Source organism: Gobius niger (assembly GCF_951799975.1).
Source record: "Gobius niger genome assembly, chromosome: 16".
NCBI lineage: Eukaryota > Metazoa > Chordata > Actinopteri > Gobiiformes > Gobiidae > Gobius > Gobius niger.
This window is the reverse complement of record NC_136867.1, coordinates 11,080,782-11,096,192: the sequence shown is the minus strand read 5'-3', so window position 1 is coordinate 11,096,192 and position 15,411 is coordinate 11,080,782. Positions and strand designations below refer to the sequence as shown.

Sequence of the window (15,411 nt, the reverse complement as noted above, 5' to 3'; positions counted from 1 at the left end):
CCTCATTTCATGATGTAGTATTGTTTGGGCACCCCCTTTTGGCTACTGTGTTTTGTAGCCTGTAGGACAGCAGAGGACACTGCTCTTGTCGGGGGTCTGATGTCGGGCCAGCTGTATTTTGCTCTGCAGTGGCCCAACTCCTGTATCAATTTCCCCACAACAAAATATCCTTGTATGGGCCCGAGCCAACCCGTGTGCTCCTGGACTGGCAGTGGGCTCCCGCTGATGATGGAGACTTATTACTCAGCACAGTGTCACACGGGGACAAAGGCCAGCGTAGACAATCGGATCCATAGAAACCTCCACTTTCCTCTTCTCCCTGCCTGTACTAGCTCCCGGAGGCCCGCTTGACTCGCTCGGATCAATTTGCTGTTGATTCACCAGATTCTTTGGCACAAGATCAAGCGGCAGAAGACAGAGCAAATCTGACCTCAAAGGCCGGAGCAGCAAGGAGAGAGACACTGCAGATGCTGGGAAGGGGGGGACGACTTCAGGGGGATTTGCCAGGCTGCTTCTGCAAATGTCTGATGTCGTCTGTCTTTCATCCTTTAAGCCTGTTTTACAGTTGTGAGACAGTGCTACAGTGATATTGGTCAATTTGCTTGGTCAAAATCATCTAAGAAAACAATACCTTCTGCTTAGTGTATCTAAGGTCGCACCCTTAGGTTTACAACCCCCTCTTGATCCCAATCCTGGCCTGTTTGCTCGGATAGTGCGGTTTGTTTGAGGCGTCGTGAACGCACAAACGGACTCTGATCTGGGCCAAAAAAGTGGAAACATGGGTCTTGGTCCAGTTAAGCCAAACTCTGAATCAGAACATTTGATTTGTGAAAGCAACTGAGCCAGAGAGCAGAATGAAAACAGGAAGCGAAAGTTGCCGGAACTCGCTGCGGGGCATTGTGCATTTGCTCCAACCAAAACAAACGAGTAGCGCGACGACAGAAGAGAGCGGAGACAATAATGATAATACTCATTATGGACTGTTTCGGGTTTTATTTAAAATGAAAAGAACGCACGTGCAGACCCTCTATAATTAGAACTTATTATTACGAAATTTACACCAAATCTTAGCCATAAATATAAGGTAGAGATCTTTGAAATCAGCAGCATCAGAGGCCAGTGAGCAAAGCCCTAATTAGATCCTTTTTGGTGAATTGCTCAGCGTCTCTATCCCTCGGACGTTGTATGTCCTCTTCGGCGCCCTGGGCATGTTCTCGCCTGTTGCCTTAGCAGTTGTCTCATGCGAAGAAATATTATATATATTATAATATCTCCATGTTCCGCTGCCTCGTCTGCTGCTCATGATGAGCCCATTGCTGCACCGTGTATGTCTGCCAGGTATTAAAAAGTGTGAAAAGAAAACCAACACAGCTGATACCGCTCCATTTTGTAATAAAGAGACGGAAAAGGAAGTGGAGTGTAATCGACCGATGTTTCTTGTTCAGTGTTTTTCATCACTTCTCCTGTAGAGGGTTTTGATCAATGGGCGGGGAAAGCTCTTCTCTTTGGTCCTCATGGCGGGGAGCTGACATTGCTGTAACACCAGGGGCAACTCCAAAAGACACTTGGTAAACAGGGTTCTGATGTAGCTTTGAGCCTCGTTTGAACTACTTACTACAGAGTTTTTCTTTTTCTAAAAAATGCAATAACCCATGTGACAGTGCTAGGGCATGCATCACATTTTTAACCGCGCTGTTTTTTGTATATCAGAAATAAAAAGTGGAAGCCTAGATCTATGATTGACAGGCTCTGGAGCTCTGGAGAGGCTCGTAGCCGTTCCACCCGACCCGCGAGAGCACAGCTTCACGTCTTTTTGCCCTTTTAAGGAACAGGCTTCATAGGAGGAGATGGAGCAGCCATGTTAAGACCACTCTGGATCATTACTATGAATGGGGCTGGTGTGCAGAGGATTACTCCACTTAAAACGATGATTCGATAGACATTAAAGAGGTTGGAAAAATTAAACAATGTTGCAATTTTGATCCCCAATCTCAGTCTCAGGTGTGAAAGTGACCCTATATTTCATTAGTTGCTTTTTCCAGTTGATATTTGCTGTAGATTTGGAAATAATCTATATACGTAAATATGGTATCTATTATAGAAAACGCTATCTCAATGGCCGCCACCTGGGCGCCGCCATGTTTATTTCCCATACCGACTTTGAAGCTAAGCAGGGAAGTGCCTGGTTAGAACTGGGATGGGAGACCGTTTGGGAACACCAGGAAGCCTGGCGACAGTACTGAGTGTGTGCGTGGTTGGCGGTGCTGCTGTCCGAGGACAACCCGCTGTCACAAAAACGCGAGTGCAGATCTGACTGCCGTGCGTGTGCGCGCATCCAAACAGGGCGATGTGTGTGTGCGCGCGTGTGTGTGTGTTCGTGCGTGTGTGTATGTATGTGTGCGCGCGCATCCAAACAGGGCGATGTGTGCGTGTGTGTGCGTGTGTGTGCGTGTGTGTATGTGTGTGCGTGTGCGTGCGTGCCCAAAACCTGCTCAAACACGAGCCTCTAATCAAACGCGCTGCTCCGACTGATTTATCCTCCGTGTGAGTAAAAGTGAAAATGAAACTACCACTTAACGAGCGCATGGCCTGCACTGCGTAGTTTTTTTTCTTTTTTTTTTCTTTGCTGCTGTACCATTTGTTTTCTATTTTGCTTTCATGTATTGTGAGCCCAGAGGTACATTTTATTCTAAAGCAGCTTTGACCGCATTGCCAATTTTACTGTAAGGTCATAAATACTGTCTAACAACGATCATTAGGCTATTTCAGTTCAAAACCTACTCATTATTTGTTTGATTGTGCACTACCGTGATGCACCAAACCACGGGTCCTGCACCGTTAACCGAACCGTTACAGCTGAACCCCTAATATTTCTCCATAATTATTCCACTGTCTCTTCAATCCTGTTCCCTGAGTTTAGCGAAAATATTGTCGTAGTTTATAAGAAAGGAGTACGGGTGCATCAAACACTCCAATTGCAGTTTGTTTGAAATTGTTTTTTGCCTTCATTCTTTTACTCATTTGTAGTGGCCATAGTTTTTGGAATGGGTTGGGAACCACTGGTCTACAGCTGAACTGTGTGACGGGTTGGACATTTCTTTGTAATCACTCATAATCTCAGAATATCAAATGTGGAGACTAGCGAGGCCCGGCCGAAGCTAGTATAGTAAATAAATAAATATGGTAAAGAGAGTTATAAATTTAGAAATTAAGTAAATAATATGGTTTTAGTACAGGGCTGTGTTTTAGTGGATAGAAGACTAGAAGCTACCTAAGAACTGATGATGATGATGATGATGATGATGATGATGATGATGATGATGATGATGATGATGATGACACAGGTTTTTTAAACTACTTCCCAATTGAGATCAGTGTTAATTAAAATCTGCTTTAAACTCTTTTCTTTGCCAATTCCATTGACCTTTTATATTCCCTCCATTGTTCATACTGCATATCAAAATGAAAGAGATGAAGGCTATGTCCTGGTGAAGCAGTGCCTCATCGTAGCGTAAGCTCGGGTAATAGCAGCCCTACGGGAGATGTTGGAACGACACATGAAATAGTGAAGCAATTCGGTCTCAGGGCAGTTTGTGCACTTCAGAGCATAAGAGTCCAACTCATTTTCAGCCCGCATTGCCTTTGACTTGTTTGCACGCTAAAATATGTTGCCACTCCCTTATTCCCAAGCTGCTACCGTGCCTCGAGGATGTAGTTAAGGATGTTGTGGGGAAGTAGTTTTGTGCATTGCAGTGATAGGATGAGCCTCTTACACTGAGCTGATGGCGTGTACCGGTGTGAATGCTGCAGGCCTCTTCTGACCAGAGAGGGCTTAGGGCAGTTCTGGGGAGCGCTTATCTTAAATTGACTCATAAAACCTGTTCAAATACTCGGTAAACTCGGAGAACTTGCTGTATTATGTTTGTGTTTTAAATGTTTAGACAGATTGTTGCCACTGGAAAAATTAATGGAAAAATGAATATATAACAGATTGCCTGAAGATTGTGTCCGAATAGAGATGTTAAAAGTTCAAACGGACTGGGTTGTTTGAGTTGAGGACTTTTGCCTCTTTTCTGAGACTTTGAGGCCAAGTTATTTGTATACCATCTAAGAGGCGGAGCCAGGACTGCCAACCCCACCTAGTCAGTGTCACTCATAAACCTGCCATTATTATGAGCTGGGTGACATACAGGGTCATTGGGTCACTTAGGTTCAGTTCAGTTCAGTCAACTTTATTTATCCCATCTGGGGCAATTCATTTAGAGCAAAAAAAAACATACAATATAAAACAGCCACACAAAACACATACAAACGAACAAGCAAGTGGAAAAAAGCCCTGCTGCTTTTGTGGTCTTGATCTGAGGAGCACATTGAAGAGGGGACACACAGTATCTCAATTCACAAAATCTGTTTCAAGTAAATGAAAAGGCATTTTCTAACAACTGAAGCATCTTAAAACATCTCTTCTTTGCAGCTAAAATTCTAACCTCATGTCCTCAAAGGTGTGGTTAGTGGCTTTAAGACGTAGGAGTAATACTAACCGTGGGCTGTCCTGCTCTCCTTATTCATAGGATTGTTGTATAACTGTGAAATTTTTTGCACAGTGAGCACTGTCTATTTTCTGGTGGCAATATGACTGGCACTTTCCTCACACAGGAAGAAGCTGTGGGTTTGTGTATGTGTGCCTTTCTTTTCCTCAGTGTGTTCTGTTTACTATGGTAATGCATGTTATACATTAATACATTGTTCATAAAATATAGGCTATTCTTCCAGTTAGGCCCTGAACAAATCAAGCTGAAGCTCTGGAGATGTGTCCTCAGCTGCTGCTCGGCTCCTGACCAGTTTTGACCCAGTGTTATTGATGGATGGGTCAAATGCAGTGGACACATTTGTCTGCAGCGATGCAAAAGTAGACCTTTACCCTATGTAAATCTCGCTGCTTGATTGCCTAAGCATCACTTAAGGTCAGAGCTGTTTGGTTGTTTGGTGTCGTCATATTTTTAGATTTACTGCACATCGCTCGCTGGATGAGTGTGGAGGACTCCAGAACGTATGCTTCGCCTGTCACCGAGCGAATATTCTCCAATCACTATTGACATGGTTGCAAGAGGGCGTGTGATTGGCTGAAAGCACCAGGGGGGGGAGAAAAAAAATATACCAAGCTGTGGTGACAGCTCGCTCATTGATATGCTCCACCATCACTCAGCACCCCCGGAGGAACATGGGATTTTAACGCTATTGTCATGGTGTGTAGCTCGCTCTGTCACACACGTTCTTTTGGAAATGCACAGTGGATATCGCAAATGCCTGCGGGACACACTACAAAGACTTGGCGGACATAAGAGAGAAATATCACAGTGGTTTAGGATGACTCTGAAGGTGCCCTTGATGACTGGCATATCCTCAGCGTTGTTTAAACACAGTCCAGAATAGTATGTTTCAAACGATACAAACTTGGCGTGCTCTCAGTGGGGCCATTGTTCTGGAGCCTGGTAATGATCACATTGAGAAGTTTGGCTCTCGGGATGCAGGCGGTTTTGTTTGGGGATCAACGGTTCACCAGGCTGGAAAATGTCACGTATTGGAGGGATTTGCCAAAGAATCTGCTGCAAAAACTGTCAGAAAAACAGAAGCAACTTTCTATCATTGTAATATTGTGGAAAATGTTGAGGCTGCAATTGACCAAGGATATTGTAGATGTTTAATGTAGTTATCATCTAGTTTCTCTTTGGAGGGTGTGTCACCTGTTCTGGAGATAAATATTTGAAATACTGTATACCAGCAGCTGTGATAACCGAGGCAGATCATTAATAAGAGCCGCACTCCCCGGGCCCGTCTCTAATTGGTGCGTTTAATTGCTGTTTGATATGGATTAGCGTTACATCCACACAAACAGACGACCCCCTCCCAGAAATCCCCAGAGCCTGGATGTTTTTGATCAGATTGTGTAAGCTGACCCTTCTCAAATAAAGGTATCCATCATTGCTGCCTTTTCTCCCAGGCCTGCTCACACCACTTAGAGCGCGGGTTTATGAATGATTGATAGCAGTGAAAGGATGGGTGTCGTGGCGGCGGAGGAAGAGGAGGAGACTGCTTCAGATCTGGACGGAGGACGCTTGTGGACGCTCAGTAGTCTGTTTGATTAAAGATGGATGGACCATGTTCAAGTTGGCACAGTGACAGGCCGGCATGTTGTGTGTGTGTGTGTGTGTATTTTGTGGGGGTTGTAGGGGTCGATGTTGTCCTTATAGGAGTAGAGTTTATCTGTATGATCAGCAGCATTTTTCTGATGGAGTGACGATGCCCCAAGGCCCGTTCATTTCTGTTCAATCCACACTGTCCAATTGCATTTTAATATTAATAGTGTTAGCACATAGCCTCTAACCATTGTGCATAATAAATGAGGCTTTGAATGATGCAGGCAACACCACACACGGCTATATTTTGGCCTAGGAGGTTATATTTCAAACATAACACACACACAAATTATGGTAAATGGTCTCTTATGTATAACTTATGTAGCGCTTTTCTACCTTCATCAGGTCCAAAGCGCTTCACGCAAGGAATCACTCACCATTCATTCATACCAGTGTACGCAGACACTGGAGGCAAAGTGGGTGTCTTGCCCAAGGACACAACAACAGTGTGCAGCTGCAGGAGCCAGGATTCAAACCCCCGACCTCCCGATCATGAGACGACCCAAATTAGGAGGCAAGTTGTCCAGAAAAAAAGAGACAAGTCAGATCTTTATTTATCCAGGAAAGATCCATTGAGATTTAGGATATCTTATAAGAGGATGTCATGGCCAATATGAGCAGCAGTGCCCACAACTGTAGAGGGTCTAATCAGAGTAAGAAACAACCAACACAATACATTTACAAGTTACATTTTCTAAAACCAAGCAGAGCTATAGATTACGTGATATTTTGAGTGTAAAACTAGACAAAGAAATGGGCAACTCCCGGCCAATCTTTCCTGAGTTCCTGAGCCAGAGGAACCATAAACGTTAACCAGCTATTTGCCGTAAAAAATAAATAAATAATAATAAAACTCTATTTTTATAGCTTATGGCAAAGGAAAAGCAGACTTTAATCAATATTTTTTTTAAATAGAGAGAAGAGAGAAACTTCATGTGATCTTTAAAATTCAGATCCTCATCAATCCAAATACCCAAGTATTTATTCTTATATTAGTAACCAACACTATGGCGCTGCCATCCATGGTTTTAACGAAGGGCAAGGCGTTGTTAGGGCTCCAGGTGAACGGCATGACTTCAATCTTATTTGCATTGAGAACTAATTTGGCATTGGAGGGCGGGCTGCAGGGAGTTGAAATCAGTGTGAAGACACTCTTTGAAGAGTGTGCTGATGAGTATAGTACTGCATCATCAGCACACATAGAATTTAAAGAACATTATTAATGATCATAGATTTACATTACATTGTTTTTGTAAGGTAGAAAGAATAAAATTGCCCATAACAAAGTCACTGAGGCGCTCCATTGGAGAGCCTGTCCCTATATCCACTGTGACTGCATGCATTGCCGTGCCAAGTAAAAGTTTGCAGCGTGATCTGTCATGGTAATAAAGACAGCCTCTCAGCTGACAGACCAGAGACACACCGTAGGAAGAGTCTGATGAAAAATGGAGCTGAAATCTGTGGCAACATTCTCCCAAAACCATCATGGGTCATTGCTACGTAGATGGCTACATTTTGCATCATTTTTGCTCGTATCCACAAGTGTCCTCATCCTTTCCTGTTTCCAGATGTGACAGATTCCAGCCTGAATGGGTCTGTGTGTAAATTATGTGTGGCTTTGAATTTTGGGAAATTTGAAGATACACATTGACTCCTGAACTGAAGATATCTTGTGTTGTAAGTTCAAGTTCAATCACGAGGGTGTATGAAATAGTGATAGGGATTAGTAGCTCGTGTTTGAGATGATGTAAAACAGAGAAGCTACCGTAGATTCTCCAGGAAGGAACTTTGACACCTCAGTTCGCTCATACCATCAAACTGCAGGGATTGAAAAAGCTATATTCTAAAATATTATATCTTAATCTCGAAAGTTATTGATTGTTTTGAAACTTCCAGTCCGGCTGCTTAGCAGTGCATACAACAGCTTGAAATGCAACGATCCCAAGGCAATATCGCCCACTTGCTTATGTTTCTGTTTCCAAATCTTTTATTGACAAAGCCTTAAATGCCAAAACAACATGTCCCTTTGTCAGCCGATAGAAGAAAGTGCGACACAGCAGCGTTTAACACACCCCGGGGCTGTTTCTTATTTGTCTGCAATGCGACTAAACACGCTAAGAGTTACTGCGTCGTATCCGCCTGTAATGTGCTGCCGGTGTCTTCTTCTTTATGCCTCTCCCATGCATAGAGCCCAGGACTAATGGTGTGCTTTACTCTTACTACAAGCACGCTGCACTCTGCTCTCAGCACAATCGCCTTCACATTAAATAATGCAGCTGGCCATTGTGCACAATCTCCCCCCCCCTTCCTTCCTCTATGTGCCCTATAGTAGTCGCCCATATCAGCACATTTCGGCTCACTCTGCTATACTCAGGGGGAGCTGCGCCCCGATGAAACTGTTTACCAGGTCGGCGAATTCACCTAAACATAATTAACAGCTCTTTTCAGTTCAATTTGAGCAACATTAAGAAAACATTATCATTGTAAACCTATTTCATGCATAGAAAAGCCAAAAGGTTCTTAAACCCAACGTCTCAGCATTAGACACTTATTTCTTCAGCTAAAACCTTGTGCCTTTGTCTGTTTATACGCTACTAAATGTACAGTCATGCATGGTTTGCTTAGCTGAAGCTCATTTGCTTTGCCGATTTATTTGTTGTAGATGAGACAAAACACTGGTAAAAGTGAATTCCTCCCTATAGTCTTACACCCCAAGACTAACTTTAAAAAGTAAAACCAGGAAAGTTTTGCGTTTAAAGCAGTACTAAGTAACTTGTTTACGTTAATAAATCCTTCCCGTTGTCCCTCTGGGGGTAATACAAGTGTTAATGTGATGAATGGGGGGTCTTCCATCTCCCCCTGGTGTCTCAGGCCAGAAAACTACAATTGCAACCAACTTTGCCTGCACCGGGTTGGAGGCCCCAATACATACTAATGGAATCACGTAGAAGAAGCTAACAGGCTAACGGGCAAAGCTAACTGCGGGCTAGCACCACTTAGACAGTATTTACAGTCACATTTGAGTGACAAAAATGGTGTAATTGGATGTACAATCTCCCTCTCTCCCTTTGTCTTTTCTGTCAGCGTAGTATTTGCTCTCACGGTCAATTAATAAGAAAAAATGCTACGACACCTGCAGTGCTGCTTATGGCCTCTAGGGGCATGAGTTACGAGTACTGCTTTAAGTTGAACTCTTTGACTAGAACTGACATTGAATTCCTTCATCATCAGGCCAATGTAATTAGAAAATCCATGTGTCAATTTTACAATGATGATGCTAATGTGGCTAACACTTCTTTATGTTATTCAACCGTTTCAGCCAGTGGAAAAATGCTTCGCTGTGTCTTGTGTCTGCAACATCAGGATGCTACAATGTTATTGAGTTGCAACATGGATTGAGTAATTCAGTGACTACAACTGGTCGGCCTAATTCTTTTTACTGTTTTCGCTTATTGTTCTATTAATTTTCTATGTAATAACTTCCCATTATAAACTTAACCTTATGGATAGGACATTCAAGCAGCTGCAATTGAAATTCTCAGCCTTTCAGTACGCTGTTGTTAATTAGCACTACGACTTCTTATTCCTCGTGAATGTGGGATTTTCAAAACCATGCAAAGCTGCCTTTTTCATACTTCGGTGCATCCGCAGAGACATTTATTTTCTCCGACTGTTATTTCCTCTTAAGTTGTGTGACGCTTCGATCCATTGCCTGTGCCTTATTTGTACGACATAAGCCTTGTAAATAGCCTAAAGACGATTGGGTCGGCTCAAAGCAATCAGCCATGGAGAGCCAGTGTTTGATCATCGCATTTAGAAGAGAAAACCTCCCAATTAGCGCTGCCTAGACACAAAACAGATAACGGATGTAGGCGGAGGATTGCAGTATATTATCGCCGATAGTTCTGGGTGGATTGGTTTAACAGTTCTGTGGTGTGTGGGCGTCTAGGTGTGTGTGTGTGTGTGTGTGTGTGTGTGTGTGTGAATGGAGATTTCCCCAAAGTGCACAGATTGAGGAGTGCTTTCTTTCGACAGGATGATGAAGTGGTGCTACAGTGCGTGGCCTGCATTCAGAAGGAGAACCGCAAGTTGTGCCTGGCCGCCGAGGGACTCGGCAACCGGCTGTGCTACCTGGAGCCCACATCAGAGGCGAAGGTACGTACACAGACACAAGACGGCAGCAACAGTTCCAAGCACTTTGATTCCAAACAGTCAGTACAAGAGTGGGCTTCCTCCGCTCTACCTCGCTGTGCTATATCAAATGTCTTTCCAGATGACAGGGGCTCGCTTTTAGGGCTGCACAGTGTCGTATCACAGACTGTTTTTTTTAATTATTGTGTTAAAATGGGTAGTACATGAAATGAACTGTTGTAATGTTATACTTTTAGAAATAAGCTCCACACAAAAAACATCAAAAGAAAAAAATATGGGTCACGCTTCTCCCAAACTCATATCAGGACCTAGATCTGCCAAATCATCCTAACGTGTTCCAGGTTGAACAAAATGTGTCCAAAAGCTGTTATGACATGTGACAGGTGACAGTGTGACGTGAATGGTTTGTTTTTCAAGTGCATCTGTCAGTGGGTAGATGGCAAGTGCACATTTTATCCACAAAATTGGATCAGCATGTTGCAAAATTGTTGCTCTAGCGGAGTGCTCCCATTCTGCTGTGGGTTTCAAGGAGAAATAGAGGTGAACTGATGATGGTGATGATGATGAACACTGGCTATATGTCAAAGTGTTGAAGATATATAGTATAATATCGCCAAACCAAAAAAAACCTGTAAATATTATAATAGTTATTTTACGATGTTTATTTTCCTCGTGTTGTTTTTCTTCACAATGCCTGTTATTTTTGCCCTCACGCACACACATTTATTCTGTAATCAAACAAAAGCCGCACGGGGCAATGGACTGGAATGTGGATCTTGTGTAATGAGAGGTTTTGCTCGCTCAGACGCGCGTGCCATGGAAACGGCAGCGTAAATGTTGATGTTTTGGTCGAACAGGCAGTCAGTGAAGCCGAGCCGGGGCAGAGAACGTGCCTCATCATCAAAGCAGGATCTCACACTCCCATCCCTCAAGCTCTGATTTCCCAGGGCGCCTGACATGGCAGGATCATGTTTGTAGTTCTCCAATGACTCTAACTGAAAACTATAGTCTCCTTAATATGATGTCATAAGCCTTAAAGAAAAGTACAAAACATCTTTAGATTGTTTCTTTTGACTGTTATTTTCACATATTCTTTCTTTTCGGTGATTAGATAACATAGTTTGGTATTGCTTTATATAAAGGGGTGTTCATTAAGTATTAATAAGCATTAGTAATCTGTTTAAAGTTAGGTTAAGGGTTAAGGTTACGGTAGGCCATGAATAGGAATACTTTACTGTACATTTTTTATGGTTTTAAAAATAAGGGTAAAACCCACATAAGTACAGTGTACTTCTGCTTACTTTTCGAATATGTAATCAAAAGTAATTTGATTTTATTGGTCATCTTGAGTCATTGCATATTCGAAATAATTAAATAAATAAAAAAATAAAAAAATACAAGCATATTATTTATGGCCTATTAATTATTAATGCTTATTAATACTTTACAAGCACACCTTAAAGCTGACCTTTTGCTATTGTAGAGTGAATTTATTTTGCCACCACAGTGTATTTTGTCAACACAGCAAAAACAGACCTTGTTGCCTTGTTTTCACCTAAATGTTTATTTAGCGATGGAAGATAGAAGTAGAATCGAAATTAGCGCAATTTATTTCATTTTACTTTAGCAGTGCAGAGGGATGGTTACAGCTAGAAACGAGTTTGGGCCAACCAGGAAAAACCAGGTACCACAGCTTTGATATAAACCCATCATTTTAGAATGCAGGAGTATACCATCCAATCTCCTTTTTTCTGAAGCCCCGTGTAGTTGATAATCTTGGTCTTTCCAAAGTGATTCATAATTGGATTTGGATGCCTGTGAGCTCTCAGAAACACAACCATTGTTTTTGCATATTAGTTTTTACGCTTAGTTTCCTTCCTGGTTCAATGTTCATTCACCCCAGCTGAGAACTAGCACATGGTTGCAAACAGATAGATAATGAGAAAACCACCACTGTTACAAAAACAGTAAAGCTCTTCTGCAAACACATTTTATCTTAAGTGTAAAAGATAGAAAAGTCCTGGACCGTCAGAATGGGTGAAATGATATCCACAGTCGGAGTGAGCGTCTCCTCGTCTCCTTAACAGCTCTCCCCAGGACCACCAGTGCATGATAGTTCCCCGGTATGACACCTCTGCATGCATTTGACGGATTGTTTCATAAAGCCGGCGTAATTGCCTATAGCTTTATTGCACAAGTCGTAACTGCTGACGCATCTGCTGTGCATCTAAGAGCAAGGTTTTAATGAGCGCGAGTGAATGGGATCACATTGTTTGTAATCAGGGGGGGCGCACCGTTACACTCTGCATTAGTGATCCAAATTATGATCTCCTCGTGCCCACCCCTGGAGCCGAGAAAATCAACAAGTGATAGAGCTATTACTTGTCATTGATTGGCGCCTGGAGGGAAACATAGATGCATCTCACCTCACGCAGATCTAATGTCGGCTAAACTGCTAATAGCCTGTCCACTTTCAGCCTCTTTTAATTTTGATCTATGATTAGGAAATCCACAGAACAGCTGACTGTGTCTAAAGCATGGTCTAAAGTACCACATTACCACAGCTGTATTGCAATCTTACATTTGTGTGATGATTATGAAGGCTAACGGAATAAATGTGGCGAGAGATAACCAACTGTTAAGAAGTAGAAGAATAGAGAGAGTGTGTTTTTTTTTAATGGTTTCCACAGGCATTCTTTTTACAATGTTCTTATTTTAGAACCGGTCGCTCAATTAATCAATCAACCAACTGTACTTTATAATTTCTTCAGCTCTCTACCATTAAACACTCCTCAAACTCCGACTCCAGCCAGTGTGTTTGTGTTGGTTCTGATCCTTTCACCCAATACTGAGCGGTAATTACCCCTGACGCATGTGATGGATGCTCTTCCTATCCGCGCACTCCGTCTTCATTGCTTGGCATTTTTATGAAAAGCCAGCGCACTACCTCGGGGAACAAGAACAACGAAGTCACAACAAATCCAAGACGGCAGTTTTTGGAGGGGACCTAAATTAAATTCCTCCTTATTTCTTGGTAAGCCAGTTACAGGATAGGAAAGGAGGAAGCGGGGCGAGGAAGTGGTCGATTTAAACAGCGCGTGGTTTATGCGCAGCATCAATCAGGCCGGGAGAAGCAGCTTGATTGTGATGTATGACCGGGCAGCTCTTACCTGTCAACACTGAAGGGGACATCCTGGGACTAATGTGCATCCATCTACAAAAATAATGTCGCCAATTATTGAGGAATTCACAAGTTTCTCTATAAAAGGGGATGGATTAACCTCGCTCTTTCTTTCATTGCGCAATCGGTCATAAATTGAGTGTTACGGGGCAAGCCCACAGCGCCCTTGCTGTAAAGCTGTCTGCAGTCTTTGCCTCTGCAGTGGACTTGCTGACAGGAGTGGCTCTTAACACTTTACAACCCCCTTTCTCCAGCTAGGGTCAAAGATCAGCTGTAAATTTACTAATGGAGCAAGGGCCGGGCCATTTCTATGGCCACATTCAGTTTAACATCATTGTACAGATGAAAAGGCAAGTACATCTGTGGGAGGAGGTTTCATTTAAACATGTGTAGGAGAGGGGTTGCACCAGGAAGGACATCAGGTGTAAAATACCAATAATTTCTGACTTTACTTAGTTGTCCATTGATTTGCATTTAGTCCATTCTTTTTTGGAAAATACTTAAAGGGACTATATGGACTTTAAAAATGTTAAAATTAAGTATTTTCCTCCCCCTACATGTTTCAACAATGTCCAAAGGTGTAGAATGAGCTCAGACATACTCACAACTACTGCCTCTAAAATCCTGCACTGTCACTCAAAAAGGTGTTAATTCGGGTCCGAAGTGCCGTCATGCACGAGCTTAATATAGAAGGTGCAGTTACATGTATGACCTGAGGTGGCAGTAGTGAGTATAAAATGGCTAACTTGCATCTAGCCCCTTTAAATCTTCGTTGAAGCAAACTTTCCATAACTGTCCTCTATAACAATACTGTACATAAGGGCCATCTCTCTTTCTATCAGTGTTAATTTTGAAAACATATTTTGATTCAGTTTTAGTCTTTTGATGAAAATTGTATATAATTTCATTTTTATTTAGTCATATATCTGGACATTCTAGTCATAGTTTTAGTCTCACAAACAAATGTTTAATTTAGTTTTAGTCCAATATAGTCAGAAAAAATATTTTATACTTTTGACTAAAATGATGACGGCATTTTTTAGTCGACAAAATTAACACTGCTCTCTATACATTTCTGTAAACTTTTTTCAACTCTTCTTCATAAAAGTGTAACTTAAGTACTGTAAAACCACATGTAAAACTTACCACAGGTATTGTCCCATCAAAGCAATGAATACATAGAAAAGCATAATTAATATTTTGTATTAGTATTTTTTTCCTTTGGTGGAATTCATTCTCATCCCAGCCACAGCCTCGAAGTGGGTTATACAAAGTTAGCAAATGAGGTTAGATCTGCCTGAATGAACCAGTTTGGGAGAGTTGGATGTTCTGTAAAGAGGCCGGCAGCGAAGGTGTTTAGGTTGCTATCATCTGTCTTGTGGCCATACTTCACACAGTCTCCATCTCCCCCATTCTGTCATTGTATTTTCTCACGTGTCCTTTGTTTTGGCCCGGTTTACTCTTTGGGTATTGGCTCTTTTCATTATATCCACATAAAACTCCGGCCCGGACTTTGGCTCTTTCAAGTGCAGGCTGACCTGGAGTACACTCAATCTATTTTTAAAGCACCTTTTAATGAATATCGCCCACTCAATTAAGACATCCTCGCTTTAAGAGTGGGGGGAAAACGCACGACTCAGCATGTTTTTTATGAGTGAGCATCTAATCCAAATAGCCCCCACGGAGCCACTTTGACGTTCAGCTCATATCTGGGAATGTTTTTATACATATACATATATATATATATTTCTGCTTCGGTTGCACTATTTTCTTGACTGGAGGCAGGTTTCCATGGCGATTCGTCCTGTAATAGGTGCCTGTGTTAATGAGTTAGCAGATGTAGTGCTATTGGTCATCATCCTCTCTTTGAACAGACATTTG

General features: G+C 42.3%; 1 protein-coding gene across 1 annotated transcript in view; it reads left to right on the top strand.

The window, feature by feature from the left end:
- The window catches only part of LOC306976415 (ryanodine receptor 3), a 97,918-nt gene that overhangs the window by 12,958 nt on the left and 69,549 nt on the right, over window positions 1-15,411 (top strand). The window contains 1 exon segment of the mRNA XM_079574336.1: window positions 10,233-10,352. Within this exon segment, the coding sequence (XP_079430462.1) occupies window positions 10,233-10,352 (120 nt within the window).